The sequence below is a fragment of the Anser anser genome (assembly GCF_964211835.1).
Source record: "Anser anser genome assembly, chromosome: 4".
NCBI classification, from domain to species: Eukaryota; Metazoa; Chordata; class Aves; order Anseriformes; family Anatidae; genus Anser; species Anser anser.
Genome location: NC_139724.1, coordinates 7,640,767 through 7,660,686, shown reverse-complemented (window position 1 = coordinate 7,660,686; position 19,920 = coordinate 7,640,767). Strand labels below are relative to the sequence as shown.

At 44.1% G+C, this 19,920-nt stretch overlaps 1 protein-coding gene across 1 annotated transcript; it reads right to left on the bottom strand.

Annotated features, from left to right (window-relative positions):
* Positions 1 to 6,020: 6,020 nt before the first annotated feature.
* On the bottom strand, positions 6,021 to 18,219 carry LOC310899341 (alcohol dehydrogenase 1). Its single transcript, XM_083835613.1, has 9 exons — positions 17,825 to 18,219; positions 15,460 to 15,561; positions 14,606 to 14,744; positions 12,382 to 12,469; positions 12,055 to 12,274; positions 11,100 to 11,360; positions 10,470 to 10,605; positions 8,859 to 8,997; positions 6,021 to 6,842 (listed from the first exon to the last, which is right to left on the bottom strand). Exons 1-9 carry the CDS (start codon positions 17,840 to 17,842, stop codon positions 6,818 to 6,820), a joined length of 1,128 nt encoding a protein of 375 aa, XP_083691739.1. The 5' UTR covers positions 17,843 to 18,219; the 3' UTR covers positions 6,021 to 6,817.
* Positions 18,220 to 19,920: the final 1,701 nt, after the last annotated feature.

Genomic DNA, 19,920 nt, shown 5'->3' with positions numbered 1-19,920 from the left:
CGGCCTGTAGCTCCCCAGGTCTTCCTTTTCTCCCTTTTTAAACATGGAGGTTATGTTTCCCCTCTTCCGGTCAGTGAGAACGTCACCAGACTGCCATGACTTCTCAAATACGATGGATAGTGCCTTATCAATCACATCCACCAGTTCCCACAGCACCTGTGGATGTATCTCATCAGGTTCCATGGACTTGTGTACCTTTAGGTTTCTTAGCTGGTCTCAAACCTGATCTTCTGCTACAGGGTGTGGTTGAACATTCTTCCACTTCCTGCCTTTGCCTTCTGGTGCCCAGGCTATGTGGCTAGAGCTCTTGCCAGTGAAGACTGAGGCAAAAAAAGCCATTGAGTACCTGAGCCTTCTCCATATCCTGGGTGACCAGGTGACCAGGTGACCAGGTGTCTCGTTTCCTTCTGGAGAGGGCCCACAGTTCTCCTTTTCCTTTTTGCCTTCCTTTTATCACCTAGAGATGGACCTCTAGAAGCTTCTTGTTACTCTTGTTGTCCCTGGCCAAATTTACTTCTAACAGGGCTTTGGCTTTCAGTCTGTGATCCTGTGAACAGACTCTGAAGAAACTCCTAGGAGAACGTGGATGGGGCTGACTCCTTTTACAGTTTCAACGCAGAACAGCTCCAAAATGCTTGGGCCTGCCAAAGCACTGCTCTTTTTTGGCTTGGTTTGGTTATGGTTTAAATAGACTGACTCATTTGATCAAAAAGTCTGACATTCAGCATCCAGGTTCCTGCTCCATGTCATGGAAGCAGCCTCTTCATGAAGGTACAAGTTTCAAGTGGCTCTTCCAAAACCCTCATGGCAGTCAGTGGCATTTGCTGCTCTCCCCTCATCCCACAAGGCCGCTTATGTATCTCCATCAAGCATAGTTCATGTTGACCTCAGCACAGGTTGACCACAGTAAAGCTGTTCTGGGTATTCCCAGATGTCATTGTGTCCTTTGTGTACCTCAAAGGCATCTTTGGGCCAGTGTCTTAGGCAGACAAGAGTTTCTCCCTGGAAATCGGTCTGAAGGCTCTCATTCAGAAGCTACTTGGGAGACTTCAAGCCAGATGGGAGGGCTCTTTCTCCAAAGGAGGAAGCAAGAAGCCACACAAGTGGTGAGAAGGTTTCTTCTTAGCACTAGAGAAGAGAGTAAGGGTGGACCTCAGAGTTTCCCATCTTTCTTCCCCCCACTCCAGTCCCCAAACACCTCAGTGGCGCTCCAACAGACTCCCTGAGTTGTGCTGGCACAGCAGCCTAGACAAGGCAAGTCCCTCTGCTCCTCTCTCCCACTGGGCTCAAGGCACCTCCTCACACTCCAGGGGCAGGGGTAGGTGCTGTGGACGGCAAGGAAGGGCTTGCACACCAACTGAATACCAGCAAGGCTTTGATTGACTGCTGGCAGACCTGGTGCAGGCTGGCCGTGCCACCCTTACCCACATGTGGGATATCTGCATGATTTGCCCCATCCAAGCTCCTGTCAAGCATGGGGGGCTGTGCCACTTGCTGGGAAAGGTGGCGGTAACAGGTTGGGTTTTAACGGAGGACCACTGCCCTTCCCGAAATGTTGTTGCCACCATCTTGTTGCACAGGAATGCCAGGCATGGGATGAGGAGGGGGCTGGAGGCCAGGGCACACGAGGGGAGGCAGAGGGCAGTCACAGTGCCCAAGGGGCAGCCTGTCTCTCTGGGAAGCAAAATGGCCCGGGAGAGACACCCCCAGGAAAGGGGCCCCCAGCCCCCCTGACCATCCTCCTTCCACACGAGGGCCTCTTTCAGGCCGCAGAAGCCCCCTCCCAACATGTCCATGTTGAGCCTGGGGCGTGGCGCGCCATTACAGAGGCTTCCTGATGTCACCAGGTCCCAGAAGCCCCCTCCCAACACGGCCATGTTGGGTCTGGGGTGTGGCGCGCCATCACGGCGGCCATCACGGAATTCTCCCGATGTCACAGGGCATCTGCCCGCCCCCCTTTGTTCTGGGGCCTATAAAAGCCCCTGCGCCTGGCACACCACTCGCTGATCTCCCAAGATCTCTAGCGACTGCCAACGATGGTTGGACTTAAGAGGTCTTGGGGCGACAGCTACCCACCTCTTGGTGGGATCAAGGCGAATTGGGTTATGGATCCCAAGCAGAAGTGTAGGCGGAGGAGCGCCAGTGGAGACGGAGCGGCCGTGGCGGTTGGTGTGGAGCCCATGGAGGTGGATCCACCTGTGGAGGAGGAAGAGCCCATGGAGGTGGATCCACCTGTGGAGGAGGAAGAGCCGATGGAGGTGGATCCACCTCCAGCCCATCTGGTGTGGCACAACACCATCGTGCCAGGGCTCCCACCAGCGAGGCACCACCATCGCCATCGCAGAACCGCCCGGACCGCTCCGTACTCCCGGCCCTGCCTCCGCCTCCGCAGATAGGGGGAAGAGGCCATCCCTTAACCATCACGCAGGATTGCCTGCACGATGGCCTCTTCTCCCACCCCCTGTCCCCGTCTCCCCGTCCCCCCTCCCCACCTCTCCTGGAGAGGTGTCACCCCTTCTGCACGGAGTCCCGAGCGCTGGGCAAGAGCGCACTCGGCTTCCTCTGGGCTGCTGCACCGGGCGACAGGAGAAGCCCTCCGAAGGCCATGCCTGGCGTGGGGTGTCTCGGTCTGAGGACGAGAAGGCTGCCAAGAGGTGCTTGAAGACGAACCCGCGCCCTGCATGGCGGTGCACAGAGAACAGCAGCAGATCCCTCGAAACGGGCACGCAGACAGCTGTTCCTCTGCAGAAGCAGAAGCCTTCAGGCCTGCCAGGAAGCAGCATGGGAGTGCAGCGTAAAGACCCTTCAAGGCGCTTGGTTACCAGCTCTTCCCAGGACGGGGCAACAAACTGATAAAATAATCATAATAAAAATAATAAACAAAATACATAGCAACAACAACCACAAAAACAATAATAAAAACTAGTAAATCTGCTTTCCTCTCTGATTTTTGGTGTCATTTTTGCGACTGCACTTGGACTCCGGGATCCCCCTCTGGTCTCCCCCAGACAGGAAAGATACTGATGGGTGTGGAGTGGGCCCAGCCCAGGGCACATGAGGGAGTGAGGGGCCGGGGCACACGGCATACAAGGGCAGGCTGAGGGACCTCCTTTGGTCAGCACAAAGGAGAGAAGGCTCAGGGGTGGACCTGACAGCTGCCTGCAGCTGCCTGCTGGGAGGGAGTAGAGAAGATGAAGCCTGCGTCTTCTCTGAGGGGCTCTGTGGCAGAAACGTGAGCAGCACCAGGCCCACACTTGCAGGTGGAGACAGCCCAGGCAGCAAAAAGGAAGCGATTGTCCCCACAGGGGTGCTCAGACAGCTCTGGTGTCCAGAAAGGCTGCAGGGTCTCTGTCCTGGGGGTAGCTGACCTTGACTGCACAAGGCTTCCACTGGACCACAGTTCCCAAAGCCCTTTCCAAACTGGCCTTAAACACTTCCAGGATGAGGCATCCTCTAGAGGATGGTGAAGATTTGTGCTCCTTCTCCAATCGCTTTGTCAATGCCCCCTTCCCTAGAGAGGGATCCCAGCTGCCTGGCATGTAATACCAGGGTATTGGCTCCACTGTCCCAGCACCAGAGCAGCCAGGTGACAAGGTGCTCACCTGGACAATGAAATCTTTTTGCATATCTTGTAGCTCATCCTGGGATAGGCAGTGGGTAGCTATTGATGCTTTTATGATATCTTCCTCTTTGTCTTCCTGTTCCTCTGATGGCCCAGCCACTTTGTAGTAGCCTGCCTGGTTTTCTTCTTCCTCCCCAGCCTGAGTAGGAGTTCCTCCGCTTTCTAAAATACCTGACTTTTTCATCCATTGTTTCATCTTGGATACAAGGCAACTGACACTGGCCCAGTTTGGTTCCCTGGCCCAGCTTTGGGGCCTGTCACAGGGCCTGAAATGGCTGCAGGGTCCGTTGCAGGGGTTGGAACTGCTGCAGGGCCCGTTGCAGGGGTTGGAACAGCTGCAGGGCCTGTCACAGGGGTTGAACTGCTGTTTCTTAGCTTTGCAAAGGCAGAACCTGTCTATTTCATTGGATCCAGCAAGGGGAAGTGCAAAGTCCTGCACCTGGGCAGGAGCAACCCCAGGCACCAGGACATGCTGGGAGTTGTCCAGCTACAAAGCAGCTTTTTAGGAAAAGACTTCAGGATCCCAGTGGACACCATAGCTAAGCTGACAGCATGTGCCATTGCAGCAAAGGCAGGTAATGGTATCCAGGGCTGTGTTAGGCAAAGCGTTGCCAAAGGGCTGAAGGAGGTGATCATTCCCCTTTACTCAGCACTGTTGAGGCCACAGCTGCAGTGCCATGTCCAGTTCTGGTCTGCGCAGTAGAGGAGTGATATGGAGCTACCGGAGACAGTTCAGCAGTGGGCCATGAGGAAGACTGAGGGACTGAAACATCTCTCCTGTGAGGAAAGGCTGAGAGAGCTGGGGCTGTCCAGCCTGGAGAAAAAAAGTCTCTGGGAGGATCTGCCCAAAGGGCACTCATTGATGTATTCGAGAACTGCCCGAAGGGGGATCCAGGAAACTACAGGCCTGTCAGTCTGAGCTCGGTGCCAAGGAAGCTCATGGAGCTTGTTATGTCAAGTGCCATCTCGCAGCACTTGGAGGACAACCAGGTGATCAGGCCCAGTCATCGTGGCTTTATCAAAGGCAGGTCCTGCTTTACAGCCTGATCTCCTTCTACAACAAGGTAATGCGCTCAGTGGATGGGGAAAAGGCTGTGGCTGTGCCACAAGGAAAGGCTGCTGCAGGGCCCGTTGCAGGGGTTGGAACAGCTGCAGGGCCTGTCACAGGGGTTGAACTGCTGTTTCTTAGCTTTGCAAAGGCAGAACCTGTCTACTTCATTGGATCCAGCAAGGGGAAGTGCATACTGAGGTGTGGGGCTTGGTCAACAGCAGGAGTTCAGACCAGAATGATTTCAGAGTTTGTTGTTCCAGACCCCAACCAGTAAACCCGTAAAGATGCTACTAGCAGATGTTTACTATGCTTGGGAGATAGGGAATAGAAATAGACTCTGCACGCTCTCAAACAGGACGGAGGCAAGGAGGTTTGTTGTACCATATCCCCTAGCTCAGTTTTTGTTTTGCTTTTTTTTCATCTTCCACTCTGGATCCTGTTATTGTATTTTCTAAACTTCAAGAAATAGGGAATGCCGCAGAAACACCATGTATGTTGCACAGGGGGGATAATTTACCTCTCTGTACTTTCTAGCCCCACAAGCTAAGTATAAACAAACCTTCTTTTTCTTCTGTTTAGAGCATGAGTTAGATGTTTCTTAGCTGATACAATAAATTAGTTTTGGCCCCACAGAAAATGTTTTCTGTGTTACCCTGAGAACTGAGACACTCTTGTTTCTACCGAATCCATGTTAGTCCAGATGAGATCAGTTAAAGTAGAACTAAAACTCCTCTCTGTTTCGAATGTTTCAGTGATCCAGTTCATGATGCTGTTTCACACGCAGCCTGCCCTGGAAGAGATAATTTAGCTGAACTGCACCTAAAAAGAATTATTTTATGGTCCACAAAAAAACCTTGAGACCTGACTGCACAGGTAACCACACAGAAACAAATGATTGGAATTTGGGTCTTAATTCAATGTAAACTGAGTTTATGATATGCACACATATTTAAGCAGTTCTTTTTGTTAAGGTCTAATCTCTTGGCAAACGTGTCTTCAAATCATTAACCTTGCTGGTCTGCTTAAAGCCCCTTTTTGCTGACACAAACAGCTAAGTCATCATTAGCACACTGTCCTCTTCTATCACAGGCTCTTTTACCCAGCTACCATGCAAGCTCCATTTAGTGCTGTAAGAGGCTATCATCTCTTTTAAAAGATAAGTCAATATTGACCATGTTTTCCAAGACAGAAATAGCTTCTGTTCATGTTTCCATATTACAGAAGCAGAAAGAATTATGATTCTTTCTTTGATCTCTAGCACACTGCTACCTGTCTCCTGTTTCTTCTTCTGTATTCACACTTAAAGGTCTGGCACCCTTCCCTCTGTTTAATGGAAACAAATAATAATTGATGCACATTCATATATTTATTCTCAGTTTTCCAATCATCAGACACGCCTGTGTAGATTGGCAACAGATCTAAAACTAAAAGGTAAAACTAAAGGTAAAGATCTAAAAGGTAGACAATTTAAAAAACAAAATATAACACAACCATTCTTCATAAAGTGCTTGGAAGTATTAATTTGGTAAAATATTCAGCGGTGAGCCATTCTCTAGTACATCAGTTTATGATTTACTGAAATCGTTAGTTCAAACACACGGTCACACATCACCCAGAAATCCTAATCTCTGCCGTATTTTCCTTGCCTATCAGGTAATGGAATAAGAGGATGCTAAAATCATTCAGGAAGGATACTTAGTTCCAACCTAGAGTTTTATTGAGCAGTACTTCAATTTCCTGGTGTGTGAGCTGTTAAACTTGCAGCTTTATTAAAATCCAAAGAAACGGCTTGCTTTTTTTTTTTCTTTTATTAAAAGATTGCCAGTTAAAAGCTGTTTAAATAAAGCCAAACCTTTCACAACACCTGTGACAGAAGCAAGTATGGTAGTATCATTGGCTATTAAAAGAAAATTGCTGCACAATACAGAGATTTTTCCTGATTCCTGCTTTGAAGTAGAAGGAAAGATTATTTCATTTCTAAATGCTGTGCTTGAAGTCTGGATGTTGAGCTTGATCCTTTTATTCAAGGGTGGTGGTGGCGGATCTTTCAGAAATGTCTTATTTCACAATTTGTATCTGTTGTATTGGAGGATAATGAAGTTTGTGCTGCTGCTAAGCCATCTGCTGTTTATCATTTGGGAATCCTAAAACGTCAGGACACTGCGAATACTGCAATATAAAATGACAAGTTAGTGACTGTAGAAAACCCCTGTGACAACATCAGCACAATACTGCTGTTTCCTCTGAAAATCTAGGTTATTACTCTTAACCAGGGTACTCCTCACCTCCCCTGCCTCAGCTTGTAGGAAAGTGATGGAGCAAGGTCCAGCAAGCTGAATATACTTGGTATCAAATGAGGAAAGAAAGGGGGTAGGAGAGCAGATCTGAAGGCTGCCAGGAGGGTAGTGGAACCTTCAGCATTGGAAAGATAAGCATTTTCTTTCCATTAGAAGGGGTTAATTTGATCTAAAACCCCCTCAAATTACAGCCTGTAAGTGGAGATACACCTGCTACAGTAAACCTAAAAAAATACCACCAGGGTATAAGCATTCCCATTCACTTTTTGAGGCATTTTTTTCTTTCTTTCTTTCTTTCTTTCTTTCTTTCTTTCTTTCTTTCTTTCTTTCTTTCTTTCTTTCTTTCTTTCTTTCTTTCTTTCTTTCTTTCTTTCTTTTTCTGATCAGGAACAACATGCAATAAAATAATTAACTGAGCTCTACTGTGGCTCCTTTCTCAAGCAGGATATGTTGATTTCTGGTATGGATGATGGATGAAAGGGGCCAGAAATTTCATTTTTTCAAAAGTAGGGCTTGGCTTTCATCCCCTCATCTGTTAGAGTGCAGCTGGCCTGAGGTATGGGGACAATGTGCATAGATCAGAGATAATCAGGAAAGGTGATTAATTCCCTTTCTTGCAAGTGTTTAAAAGGACAATCTGAACTTTCTAATGGTCTTGGCTAAACTATCATAGGTACACTGCAGTGGGATTCTTGCATGCTCTATGCAGAACGCTGTGAACACTATTTCATTTAGTAAACACTAAAATGTTTGACTGAGTAAATGATCAGGGGCAACATGTCTCTGTCTTCAGGTTGACTGTCGGTATTTTAGCAAAACTGATGTCTATGTCCTCGCCACTTCCCCTGTTTGCCACACTAAAATCCAAAAGTGACATTTGCAGCACATCTAAAATAAGGACAGTCAAAAAACGGAGTAAGTGCTGCATAGTTAAAACCTGGGAACAAACCTAAAAGAAAGCATCAGGGGCAAAATTCTTCATCTGCTACATGATTTTTGTGTTTAGAGCAGGTAATGCCTAAAAAATTGCTAGCAACTGACAATGAAAAGAAAACATCAATATCATCCTCCAGACTGTGTAAGTTATAAAGAGCTAGAACCTTCAAAAAGGTAGCCCCCACATGTATTGAAATACACAAAAGTATTTCCCACTTCCGCCAACAAGAATTTTCAATTATTGCCGTGGTGAATCCTTGTCAAACATCTCTGGCAAGCAATATTTCTGATTTCAACATCCAGTGAAAACATAGTCTGAGTTGAACTCACAATATCTGAAGAATGCATGAGAACCAAATTCTGAGTTTGCAAATACTAGTTGTGCATATACACAAAGTAGTTTCCCTTTTGAAAAGCTCTAAAGTTTAGGGCAAGCTACCCAGTGACTTTAGGACTAATTGCACTGGGACTCTGTTCCCTAACTCATAAGAAGAATGGTATTTTGCTTTTCCAGTAAATGTAGGTTATTTCTCTGTTCCTGTTCCTCATCCTAAAATGTTTCCTGGAATGTGAGGTAACTGACTTCTGGCGCTCTGTAGATTGACATTTTCAGTTTCCTTGGGTTGCTTGCTCTTTTTCAAAGCACGGTGGGCACTGATTTGCTGATCTGTGTGGGTTTTTCTCCCTCTGCCACTCAGACTCTTTGCTCAAACTAGACAGGAAGCAGAATCCAAAAGTTCCTCTGGAAGGAAATAAAACATCCCTTACATTTCAAAAACTAAGGTGTTGCTGCCTTTGTTACTACAGCTGCAGCTCACGGACACACAATATGCTGGGCAAGATTAAGGGGCACGGTGCATTGCTTTCACCATTCTCTGTCATGAAGTCGGTCATGTTCTGTTACGGTACAGTTCTTATTTATACAGAACTTTTATAATTAAGCAGTGTTTACCTCTTCCCTGCCCTTAGCAGATCAAATCCTTCATTGATTTTACTGAAAGGAAGGGTGTGGGTTATTAATGGGTCCAGAACAAATTTTTTCTTCATGTAGTCAGCAACCAGCTTGGGGACTGAATCTTTACTCTTCCAGCCTGAAAGAAATCCACAGGCAATGTATAATGAACCATTAAATGCTTGTGAAAATGGGAAAAACAGGGAATTAAATTCTTAGATAAACTTTCTACAGCAGAATAGCATGATGAAATGTTGCAGTATATCTTTACCTTTGTAATACAGAGTGCCAGGAGGAAACATGATGCTGTATATAAGTGCAGCTAATCTACAGTGGAGTGGAATGCATATGACAAACCCAGCAAGTGCTTTACTGATACAAGACTAAGCTTCTGAAGTTTGAATCTTGAAAGAATCCAAACTTTTTCCCACATGAAATACTGATTCAGGCTGTCTATTGATACTTCATGCCCTCAGTAACACATAATTAAAAAAAAGCCACAGTGATGACATCTATGTTGGTAGCTAGAAACTTGATTGCCTAGATGAAATAGGGCAGCAAGGTATTTATTTTTCTTAGAAGCAGTACTAAATAGAGCTCTCTCTAATAGCAGGATCCCCTTCCAGAAGAACTTAATTTGTCTTTTGTTATTTTATTCAGGTGTCTGCTGAATCTCTCAGAGGAACTGGTTGCAAAAGGGAAAATCTCTTGTTGGAATTAAGCTTCCTCTGGCCTTCAGTTTTGTGTTCAGTGATCTAGGGCTCACTGAGTGTAGGAATCCTCTGGAAGAGCCCAGAAAAGAGAAGGAACTGGGAGTGATGGCAGCTTGCTGGGGCCTGACCTTCATGGCAATTAGGTTGGTTTGACTGCCAGTGTCCTCCGAGACTCTCGACTCTCCATCTTGTTCCCCTGCTCTCTCTTCTTTTTCTCTTCCTCTGTCTTTTTATCCCTCTTATTCTCCATTTGTCTTTTTCTTGGTCTTCTCTTCCTTTCTTAATACCCTCCCACACTCTTTTGCTTTTTCCTCTTTTTCACTTTTTTTTCTCCCTTTACCCCTTTCCTCTCTCTCCCCTCTTTCTGTTTTCCTCTCCCTTTCTCCATCCTTTCTTCATTCCTTTTTTCTCTTTTAATACTTTTTCTCCCTTTGTCCTTTTCTCACATATCTTTCTCCTCCTCTCTCCTTTTTTCTTTACATTTTTTCCTGCCCCCTTTCTCTTTCTGTTCCCCCTTCCTTCTCTGCCCCCCTTCTCTGTCCTCCTGCCCCCTTTTCCCTGCCCCCTCTTTCCTTCTCTCTGCCTTTTTTCTCCTTTTCATTTTTCTCCTTCCTTCTCCCATTTTCTGTATTTTTTTTAATCTCTTCCCTTCTCTTTCTCTCTTCCTCTCTTCCCCTTCCTCTCTGTTTTTCTCTCTCCAGTAACCACTTCTGATAAGTGAGTCTCCTTAATGAATTCTCTTTGTGCTACTTTGTCAGCAAAATAGTTATCCGTAGTATGTCCAGCTATAGGTAGTATAATAAGACAAGCTAAGCAGTGAATTTAGATACATCTGCTTTGATTCAAGATGATTTACAAGTTCCCAAGCCAGTTAAATTGCATCTTTCCAAGTTCTTACCTCCAAAGACAGACCCTTTCCAGGTGCGACCACTGAAGAGGAGCATGGGGTCAAAAGTGATATTCTGTGCTGCAGGGGGCACTCCCACAATCACGCTGACTCCATAGTTGTAGTGGCATGAGGCCAAGGCTGCAACCTGCATTGAAAACAGAGAGGGACGTGCCAGGGTCACGCAAGACCTGCCACTTGGAGCACAAACATTTGGTCCCTTCTCCTCTCAGGAGTCAGCTTGCACTTCATGTTTTGTTATTGCAGTCACATCAAACAATTTCTCAAGCTCACGTCCTTTGTCTGCTGTCATGTTTTAGCTTGTTCTGTTTCCTTACTTTGTCTTATTCATTAATGATAAGACACTGTTGGAAAGAAGATACAGAGTTATGTGAAATTTAGCCACCCTCCTTAGGCTCCCTTTCTGCCAGAATATAGAGGGACTACATTTAAGCTCCCTTTCCGAAGTTTGTGAGTGTCCTTCTGTCCTTACGTCTTAGTGGCAGATAGCCAGATTTCACATGTTTAAAGTTAGCTTCACAATTTGCCAGTGGCTCTCAGCCCCTCACCCTCGGTGCTTAGTTGGTTAGAGAAGAGATAGCTAACAAGCTAATGCCTCTTTTGACATTTTTGGTTACATACCATGGTTTCGATACGGCCAATGACCTCGAAGGAGTAGTCCACGCCATAGCCAGTCATTCCAATCAGCACTTTGTGAATGGGCTCCTTGTAATCTTTAGGGTTAATGCAGTCGGTGGCTCCCAGCTCCTTGGCCTTGGCAAACTTGTCACTATTGATGTCAACGGCGATGATGCGAGAAGCTCCAGCCGCCTTGCAGCCCATGATAACAGAGAGGCCAACTCCTCCAAGGCCGAAGACAGCACAGGTAGAGCCTGCTTCCACCTATGGTAACCATATTAACACAGTATCCTCTTATCCTGTTACAGCCCAGGTAAAGTGCAATGCATGTTCTTACTATCAACATACTCACCTAAGCCAATTCTTGTAACTTAGATACCACACGTTAAAAAGAAATTTGCATATGCATACCCTACAAGTCTAGTAGCCAACTATGCTATTATAATCCTACTTGTGACTAAGGTAATTTGTTGCTAAAATACATGTCTGAGACTAGGTCTTCATTACAGCACTCAGCTTCAGGTTTATAACCAGTTTTTTTTTATGATGCTCTATATTCCAGTGGTGTTAAGATCTGTAGTGTCACTCTACTGGGGGTAGTGCCAGCTGTAAAAAGTCACATTCATGTACTGCTACAAATCATGAATTTTCCATGTATAGGCTCCCTGTATTCCTAGACTTAAGTTACAATAAAATAAATCATCTCATAACATTTTTCTAGGGGTAATACAGCTAGAGTTCTGAGAGAAAACCTAACAAATGGTAATACGTTTTTTTAAATTGGATTTTGAATTTAAGATTCCTAAGTACCTTAGAGAAACGTAGGCAGGCAAAGAACTAGTATCTTCTTTCCAGCCTGAACTCTGCGAAAGGAGCCTGTACTTCCTGGCTGCCATGCTGAAGACCTATTTGCAGGCCACACAATCCTGAATGGCCCAGAAATGCCCATGGTACTTACCTTTGCAGTCTGCAGAGCAGCTCCATAACCAGTAGAGAATCCACAGCCGATCAGACAAATTTTTTCTGGAGGAGCAGCAGAATCGATCTTGACTGCAGCAGTGTCATGCACTACTGTGTATTCAGTGAAGGTGCTTGTACCAATAAAATGGTGAATTGGTTTTCCCTTACAGGTAAACCTACTGGTGCCATCAGCCATTAAGCCAGCAGCTGAACCAATGCTGTTTGAAAGATAACCAGAAATAATGGCAAATGAGATCTGTTGGATGCGGTCAGTTCTGTGTAAATTAAAATCAAATAAGGGCCACAGGTAACCCAGGAAACTCACTCATTTTTAATGCACATATTACCCTTGGAGCTTAAGCAAGCGCTGCATTCCCCACACTGTGGAATGAAGAGGGGAATGACCTTGTCTCCTAGAAAGAAAACAGGGATGACAGGGGTGTTAAAGAAAGAAAAAAAGACAAAAGGCATGCAGGAAGCATGCAGGTAAAAACATAAAACAAGCATATTTTATCCATAGAAAAATGTGCACTAGTAGTGCAGTGCTGAACTTATTTCCTTCATCTGCCCACATGCTGTTGGAAGATAAACCATCTCTCTGATGTAAACAACATCATTAATGCACTTATGACAACTACTTTCAACATACAATATCCCTGGTGTCTTTCATAAAACTGAGTCTTAGCTCTGATATAAAATCTTGCTAGATGCTGCCATTCACCAAGTACTCATTCAGCAGTTTTTTGCATCTTCTACTTAAAAATAATGCTACACAGGTGAGGAAATGGAGATAAAACTGACATCCATTAGGACAGGAGGCTGACATGCTAAGATAACAGGGCTGTAAACTGCATGTAGAAAGAACAGGAAATTATTAATTTCCCAGCCCTCTTGTGTCTCTTTCTTATTTGCAGTCCTATTACTGTTGCTTTGGAGTAAAGGCAGGTAAAATATTTTTCAGAGAAGCCCTGATACACACAAGGTAAGACATCTGTAATTCTCTAGCACAATGTGAATAGCAAAGTAGCTGCTACATCCTCAGTGCAATTTTTTACTGCTGTACATTTTCCACAACAATAAAGTATGGTAAATCCAGAACAATCCCTAGACTGATAATTCCTAATGCAGATCAATTTGTGATGTGGCAGTTTTGAAATGTGGCTAGCATTTGATGTCTTCGAAGTCAAAGGAAATCTTTGATTTCCACTAAAAAGTGGAAAATGACCTACAGAACATAAAATGTATGCACATGCATGCACACACACCACAACCCCCACTTTATTTAGAACTTTTTGTTGTAAGCTTAGTAATCATTCTGGTAAAACAGCTTAGCATGTCTTTTTTAGAAATCAGAGTTGTAAATTAAGCACCGTCAGAGAAACATGATTGTGTGCGTGTTCAGACCTGCTGTTTCAGCTCACCTGGAAACACATGGCAGCTAGCATTAAACAACAGAGTGAACAGATCAAGTTTTTGAACCAAAACTTAAGAGAAAAAGCAACCAGGGCTATCACTGAATTTTGAAATACACATATTTCTTTGGAGTTAAAACAAATCAGAGATCTCAAATAAAATTTGTTCTCATCACACATACCAACCTGCTTTGGACAGACTTCATACCTGCAGCCAGTACAAACAAAGACAGTAGAAGTACAGAGGTGTTAAAAGTGAACTACTTAGGTAGTTTAACAAACTTCCTGGATAAAATTCAGCATTGCTACACAGATTTAGGTCACTGCGTATTTCTTCTTAGCCCTTGTTAGAATTTGTTAAATCCTGGAAAATTGTAGTGAAACCCTATCGAATCTTGCAGCAGGTTAGAGGAAAATCAACACCTTTTGCTGACTTCTGTATCTACTGTCTGTGGTTCACAGAGGATGCAGTGTGAGGATTATCCTGTGGGGATGTGTGCTCAGAGCCATCCAGCACAAGGAGAGAGCCCTTGGTGAACAGTGCTGCTGGCGCTGTCTTCATTGCTCACTTCAGCACTGACGCTGAACCCAAGCAAACCTGCAGCAGAGAGGGCATCCCAGTTGTGTCCTGATACTCTTAAAATGAAATAATGAAACACAAAGACCTAAGTTCTGATCTACTAAAGTTAATAGATTATTTAGATGTTAGGAGAATGAAGGTGCTTTAACATGTTGTCTAATGCTTTTTCCCAAGGTATGATAAACTATACTTTTATTATTCTTGAGAGAGATTAGTTGTATAAACTGTGATTACAAAACCTTCAGCCAATACCTGGTTTCCTCTGACCAAGAGCAGAGAACCTACGGGAAAAGCACGATACCGGTGGAAAGCAAGGTGCAGATGTTTTTGTCAAAAGCAAATGAAATGGAATGCAAAAAATCTGAAAATAAATCAAGACTGGGAACACAGAAAGATGTGAACAAACAGCACATACTGTTTTTTAAGATATCCTTGAAAAGACTCAAAGTTGGCACACACTCAGCAATACAAGTATTCATGCACATAACAATCTTGACATCAACAGGAGTCTGAAAACTCAGCACAAGGTTTGTGTTCAGTATTATGCTGTTTCATACCTGGCTTTAACGAAGTTACTCCCTCCCCAACACTCTCCACAACACCAGCCGCCTCATGCCCAAGAATTATTGGAAAAGGCATAACCAGTCCTCCAGTTACCACGTGGTCATCGGAGCGACAGATCCCTGTGGCCAAGATCTGATTTAGAGGAACGACAAGAATGCTTCAGCATTTATCTATGTCATGTCACATACAGAAGTCAACATATGTCATATATTTGGAGCAGCCACTTGCTTCTCTCCAAAATCACATGTGCACACAATAAAACTAATCTAAATTCACACCTTTGATTATGTGACTCATGATTTTCCTCATTTGTATTGTTTCAGCCAAAAAAATTCAGCCATACGTAGTATTCTACAGTGCATTTTGCCTTTTCTTGCATTCAGCGCAGCCGTATTTCTTTTAAAATTTTCAAGTATGCCTTTACAACTTTTATTTTGACAAGTGCAGCCATTGACACCATGTGAGGAAACCTCTCTTGAACAACACTTGAAACAGCTCTAAAATGAAAACATCTGACTGTATCAGATGGTCAACACCCAGACAAAAAAGGAGGCACCCAGCCATGCTGAGCAATTTCCTAGCACATATTCTAAGAAAGTAAAGGAGAAATTCTTGCTTCCTGGGGATTCAGATTTTTGCCTTGTTGCAGGTGTGTTATTAAAAAACAAACAAATAAAAACCTGACCTGTGATCACACTTAGGACTTGAAGTATGTTCCATAGTATCTCCCTGAACAGTAACTACTCACCTAGTGAATATTTTCCAAGACTGGATCCTAATAATCTCTAGAAATAATTGTGACTAACAGCAAGATTGAACGTAATTCATAGCACTTATTTTTAAGTACCTTAATGCGAACTTCATGTGCTTTTGGTGGGGCAACTTCCACTTCCTCGATAGAAAATGGTTTATTGGCTTCCCACAGTACTGCCGCCTTGCATTTAATAACCTGCAAAAAGAGCAAAGGAAAAGGGAATGGCACTTGCACTGGGAAGGTCACCACACCAAGACAGATTCTTACATTTCGACATGCAAAATTCCTGCTTGTTTTTTGGGTACAGGGAAAACTAGAGAGAAAAAAACAAGTGAACAAAAACCACAACCAATACCAAAGTAACTGTATGTAAGCCCATGTTTTTTTCCCACCAAGATCACGCCTGACTTTGTTCATATCTCTGCTCCCACATTCAGTCCTGCTCTTTCTTTGTGGTGTCTGCTCATCCCACAGCTTTAAAGGACTCCAGGCCATGGAATAAGGTTTTCCATGTCTCCCTTATGGGGAACAGTGACTCCATTAAATTCTACTGGCTGCAAGTGTTCAGGTGGAATCGTCTTGACAATGCAAGAAGTTCAGTGCATGCCTAAGCATCCTGCATGACCCGGGGGAGGGGGGACTCTCCTGCAGTGTAGCACCACTGTGCTGAACAATTCTGGTGAAGAACAATAGCAACCTTCTCATATCAAAGCTTTTGAAGAAAAAACAGACGTCTAATTAGCAAGGACTTGTCAACTGGTAATGAAGAAAACAAGCACTAGGAAATAATAGACATATGAAATAAAATAGCACACTCTGAGCAGGCAGACACGGAGTGGGAATGAGCACAATGCTTTGAAAAAGAGGCTCAGGAGACATCTGCACTAAATTTAATGCTTCATGTGCCAAGTGCAAGTGTGATCAGTAAAAAATTTACAAGTGAAGCCAGATTTTAAAGGGCAACATTTAACGGGCAAAGGAAATTTCTTTGGAAAAAAGGACTTTATGTTTATACTCTATTGCACACCGCACGATAATGATTACACAACTTGCAAATGCAAAGCTTAAAGAACAAAAAGTAGCCAATAACTGTGGACTGCTGAGAACAAACATATCTCTCATTACAATTAGGCATTGGTTAACTCCGCTCTGTTGTGATGGCTGACTCCCTGTGAACTTTTGTCGGCTAGAACATATGCATGTTCTCAACCAACTGATCTACTACAGCAAGAACTGTCTGGAGTCACAGCATTTTCATTTTTTTTTTTCTATTCCTGTTTTCCACCAGCCTGACAAGTCAGTGCAGCAGAGGGAGAGTAAGTTGCAGAAACACACCCTTTTACAAAGGATAAAGATCATGCTGCATGACCAAGTAATCTGCACGGTAACTCATGTATTAACTCCAAGACAAACACGGTGAAAACAAAGTGGTTTAGGTCCACCTCAATACTTTATTTATCTTGCTCAGTCAAAGGCTGAATGGAGGGCCAAACTTGCTGATTTTACCTCCACATGAATTAAAATTAATTTTGCACTTGCTGTATCTCAGAGTTAAAGAAAGCCTTATTTTTTTTCCCCTCTCTTGTTTTGTTCAGTTTTGGAGTAGTAAAGACAGCTGGCAGGAGCAGCACAGACCTGGTACTTTCTTAAGGCACATTCCAGCAAGGTGCATTCCTTCAGTCATTTTCCATGTATGGCTTCCTGTCCATTGACCATTCTGCCACATTTCAGTGTATTTTAGCATCTCTCAGGTAGCCTGAGAAGCTTGATACACTGACATCAGCAGCGGTAACAACCTCACTGTCTCTCATCACTTTCTATCAAAGATCTAAATACTCGTTTCAGTCCCAGCTCAGTACTGCATTGCATGTGATACGTACTTCAGTCTTCATTAGCTTAATCCTTAAACTCATTATATGCGTATTCAAACTTAATGACTGTCTTAACATAAACAAACCCTGAAATATAACACAATGTTTTCTGAAGACAAACCATTAATAAACTGATAGGAAATGTCAAGAAGCTAATAATAGTTTGAACCAGCCTTGGATCTCAGAATGGAAATCAACACAGCTGGTAAATACATTTATTTATCTGAACACTCACTACATTATATTCTATATTATCCCATCCAATCAGAGATTAAAATTAGCTTGCTCACCCTGGGGTGACTTAATTCTCATTCTAGCACCATTAGCTTATGTTGCCTCAGTATTTAAAATAAATACATAAATAATTATTGCCTTGAAGAGTGTAATAACCATTTCCTAGGAGCGTACAGCATTCTGCAAGGAAAGGCAGCTCTACCACAAAAGCTTTCTCCGAAACTGTCATTTATGCCATACTACCAGTATTTGTGGTGTCCCTGCAAAGAAACTGCATTTAAAATACATTACTTAGCTGCAGAAAAAAAAAAAAAAAGAAAAAAAAAAGCTTTTCTAAAAACATTTCTGCTTACTTTGCCTGCTGTGCTCATGTTGACTGGCGTGTCTGTTTCAGATCTTGCTACCACTGATTTCTTGTGCCAAGGATTGGGTCAGCTGCGAAGTGGTCAGGTTGCTGATTCCGCAGGTCCTGTCCAATACACTAGAAGCTTGTCTAGCAAAGTGCTCCTGCAAGTGCATTGCTCCGACGTTTTAGCCAAGCTGCCAAGCTCAGAGTCCCACCCCTTAAACATCCAATGCACTAGAAAGAAAATAAGCCACCCGTCTGCTGAAATCTTGGTTTTCCCAATTCCTTTGTCAGGCTCATCCCCACCCTTTTCACATCCCATCGGTGGCTGGCCTCAGCTGGAAGCTGTCCCCTCCTTCCACCTCGCCAGGAGGCTGCCCTCCGAGCCTGCTGCTCTCAGTGCAACTGTGGGAGCAAGGAGAAAGGGGGAGTGCTGCTCTTGATCTCACAGAGGCAGGGTCATGGGAACACGAAGGCTTTGTTGAATTATTTTGTTGACACTCTTAAGAGCTCAGCTGATGAATTAGAACATGTTATTGTGCAAGATGCTTAAGAAATATACACTGTCAATCTGCAGCCCTAATTGCTCCTCCGATTCCTTAGTTTTACAGTCTGGCTACTCATTAATCTGTTGGACTGGCTTTCAGTGATCACTGACCAAGGCCAACGAGCTGATCACGCTGATGGGAAAACAAAAATCAGTAAGCTGGCCAGAAACTGAGAGGATGCATGTTTCTTACGACGTGCAACACTGCTGATTTCACAAGAGACCGCCTGACCTGTTGGATCTGCCAGCTCCAGCAAGCCCAGGTCCCTCTGCTCCTCAGGCACCCACACACTTACCCTCTCCTGACACAACATCTAGGGGTTGTGCTGCCCACGGATCACGAGTGGAAAACGGAGGTGCAGGTGCATTTAAGAGCTCCGTGCTCCTTTGAATCAGGTTAAGGCTCCCATACCAATAGGCAAGGGCAGGACATCTCCTGAAAGCAGGGTTCACCATGGACAGGCTGGGGAGCTCCTCGAGGCTTGTTTCTATTTTAATATATATAAATATATTTTTTTCCAAATACTAGATTTTTTAAAAATTATTTTATTTTATTTATTTATTTATTTTAAGATTTCTACCTTTACAACACAACGAAAGGCTCGGTGGTGGTCAGCACCACATGCCTTTGCTGTGGATTTCGAGCTTCGTCTATTTTCAAATTATTTCCAACACTTTGAAATCAAGATTTTGCCCTCAGAAACAAGCAAAAAAGAAATAAAATACTGCATATAACCTAAGTAATAAGTACTAAGTACAGCAGTCTCTCAGAATTACCTGTATGATTAATTATTTTAAGAAGGTGTACAGAAAGAGGAGCTTGGGAGAAATGTGGCAGGTATATGTAATGTCAGGGGAATGCTTTGGGGATGACAACAGAGTGCAAGAGGCTGAAGAGGTCCAGCCGGCTAGGGATGCAAACCATGTTTGGCCCAGGCTAGAAAAGCAGAGATCAAGAGCCCCTGCTAAACTGTTTCCAAGACCCACAGATTAAAAAAGAGGAGTGTGTGACCTGAGGCTTCCTATGTAAAAAGGCTCACAGAGTCCATAGGAGGTGACCTGGCTTACCTCCAGGGAATGGCAGACCTCGGGGTACTCATCCATAGGGGCTGCTCTGCTGTTGCAGTCTCCCCGCTCCCCAGTGCTTTTACAGTGTAACAGTTCTGCTTTATACAGCAGTGGTCATAATTCATCTCAATGGATGCTTCTTGAAAATACAGAGCTACAGATGGCACAGAAATTTCATTTGCTTTCAGCAAAGTTCATAGGGAACCTAGTTCCATAAATATATTGATTTCCAATAATGTTGCTGATCAGCCATGACTGCTTGCAGTATAGCAGATGCTACATGATGTGCTTACACGCTTTGTTAGCTGTGTAATCTTCGTGGCACATCTAAGGCAAAGGAATCTCAGATAAGCCCTGCGTTGGCCAAGCTCACACATGGACGCTATGACTGACCCATTATGTAACTGGAAGCAACAAATGCTTTCTCCCGTGTACTGCTTACAGCAAGGCACTGACACCAACTCACTGCCAAGACAAAGATTATGCAG

What these genes read in the sequence shown, in the direction of transcription:
- LOC310899341 (XM_083835613.1), bottom strand. An exon ending in AGTAACTTCGTTAAAGCCAG is followed by an intron (nt 12,470 to 14,605) that starts GTATGAAACAGC and finishes TTTTCTTTCTAG; the next exon opens with GAGACAAGGTCATTCCCCTC. An exon ending in TTGGCCGTATCGAAACCATG is followed by an intron (nt 10,606 to 11,099) that starts GTATGTAACCAA and finishes TTTTCAATGCAG; the next exon opens with GTTGCAGCCTTGGCCTCATG.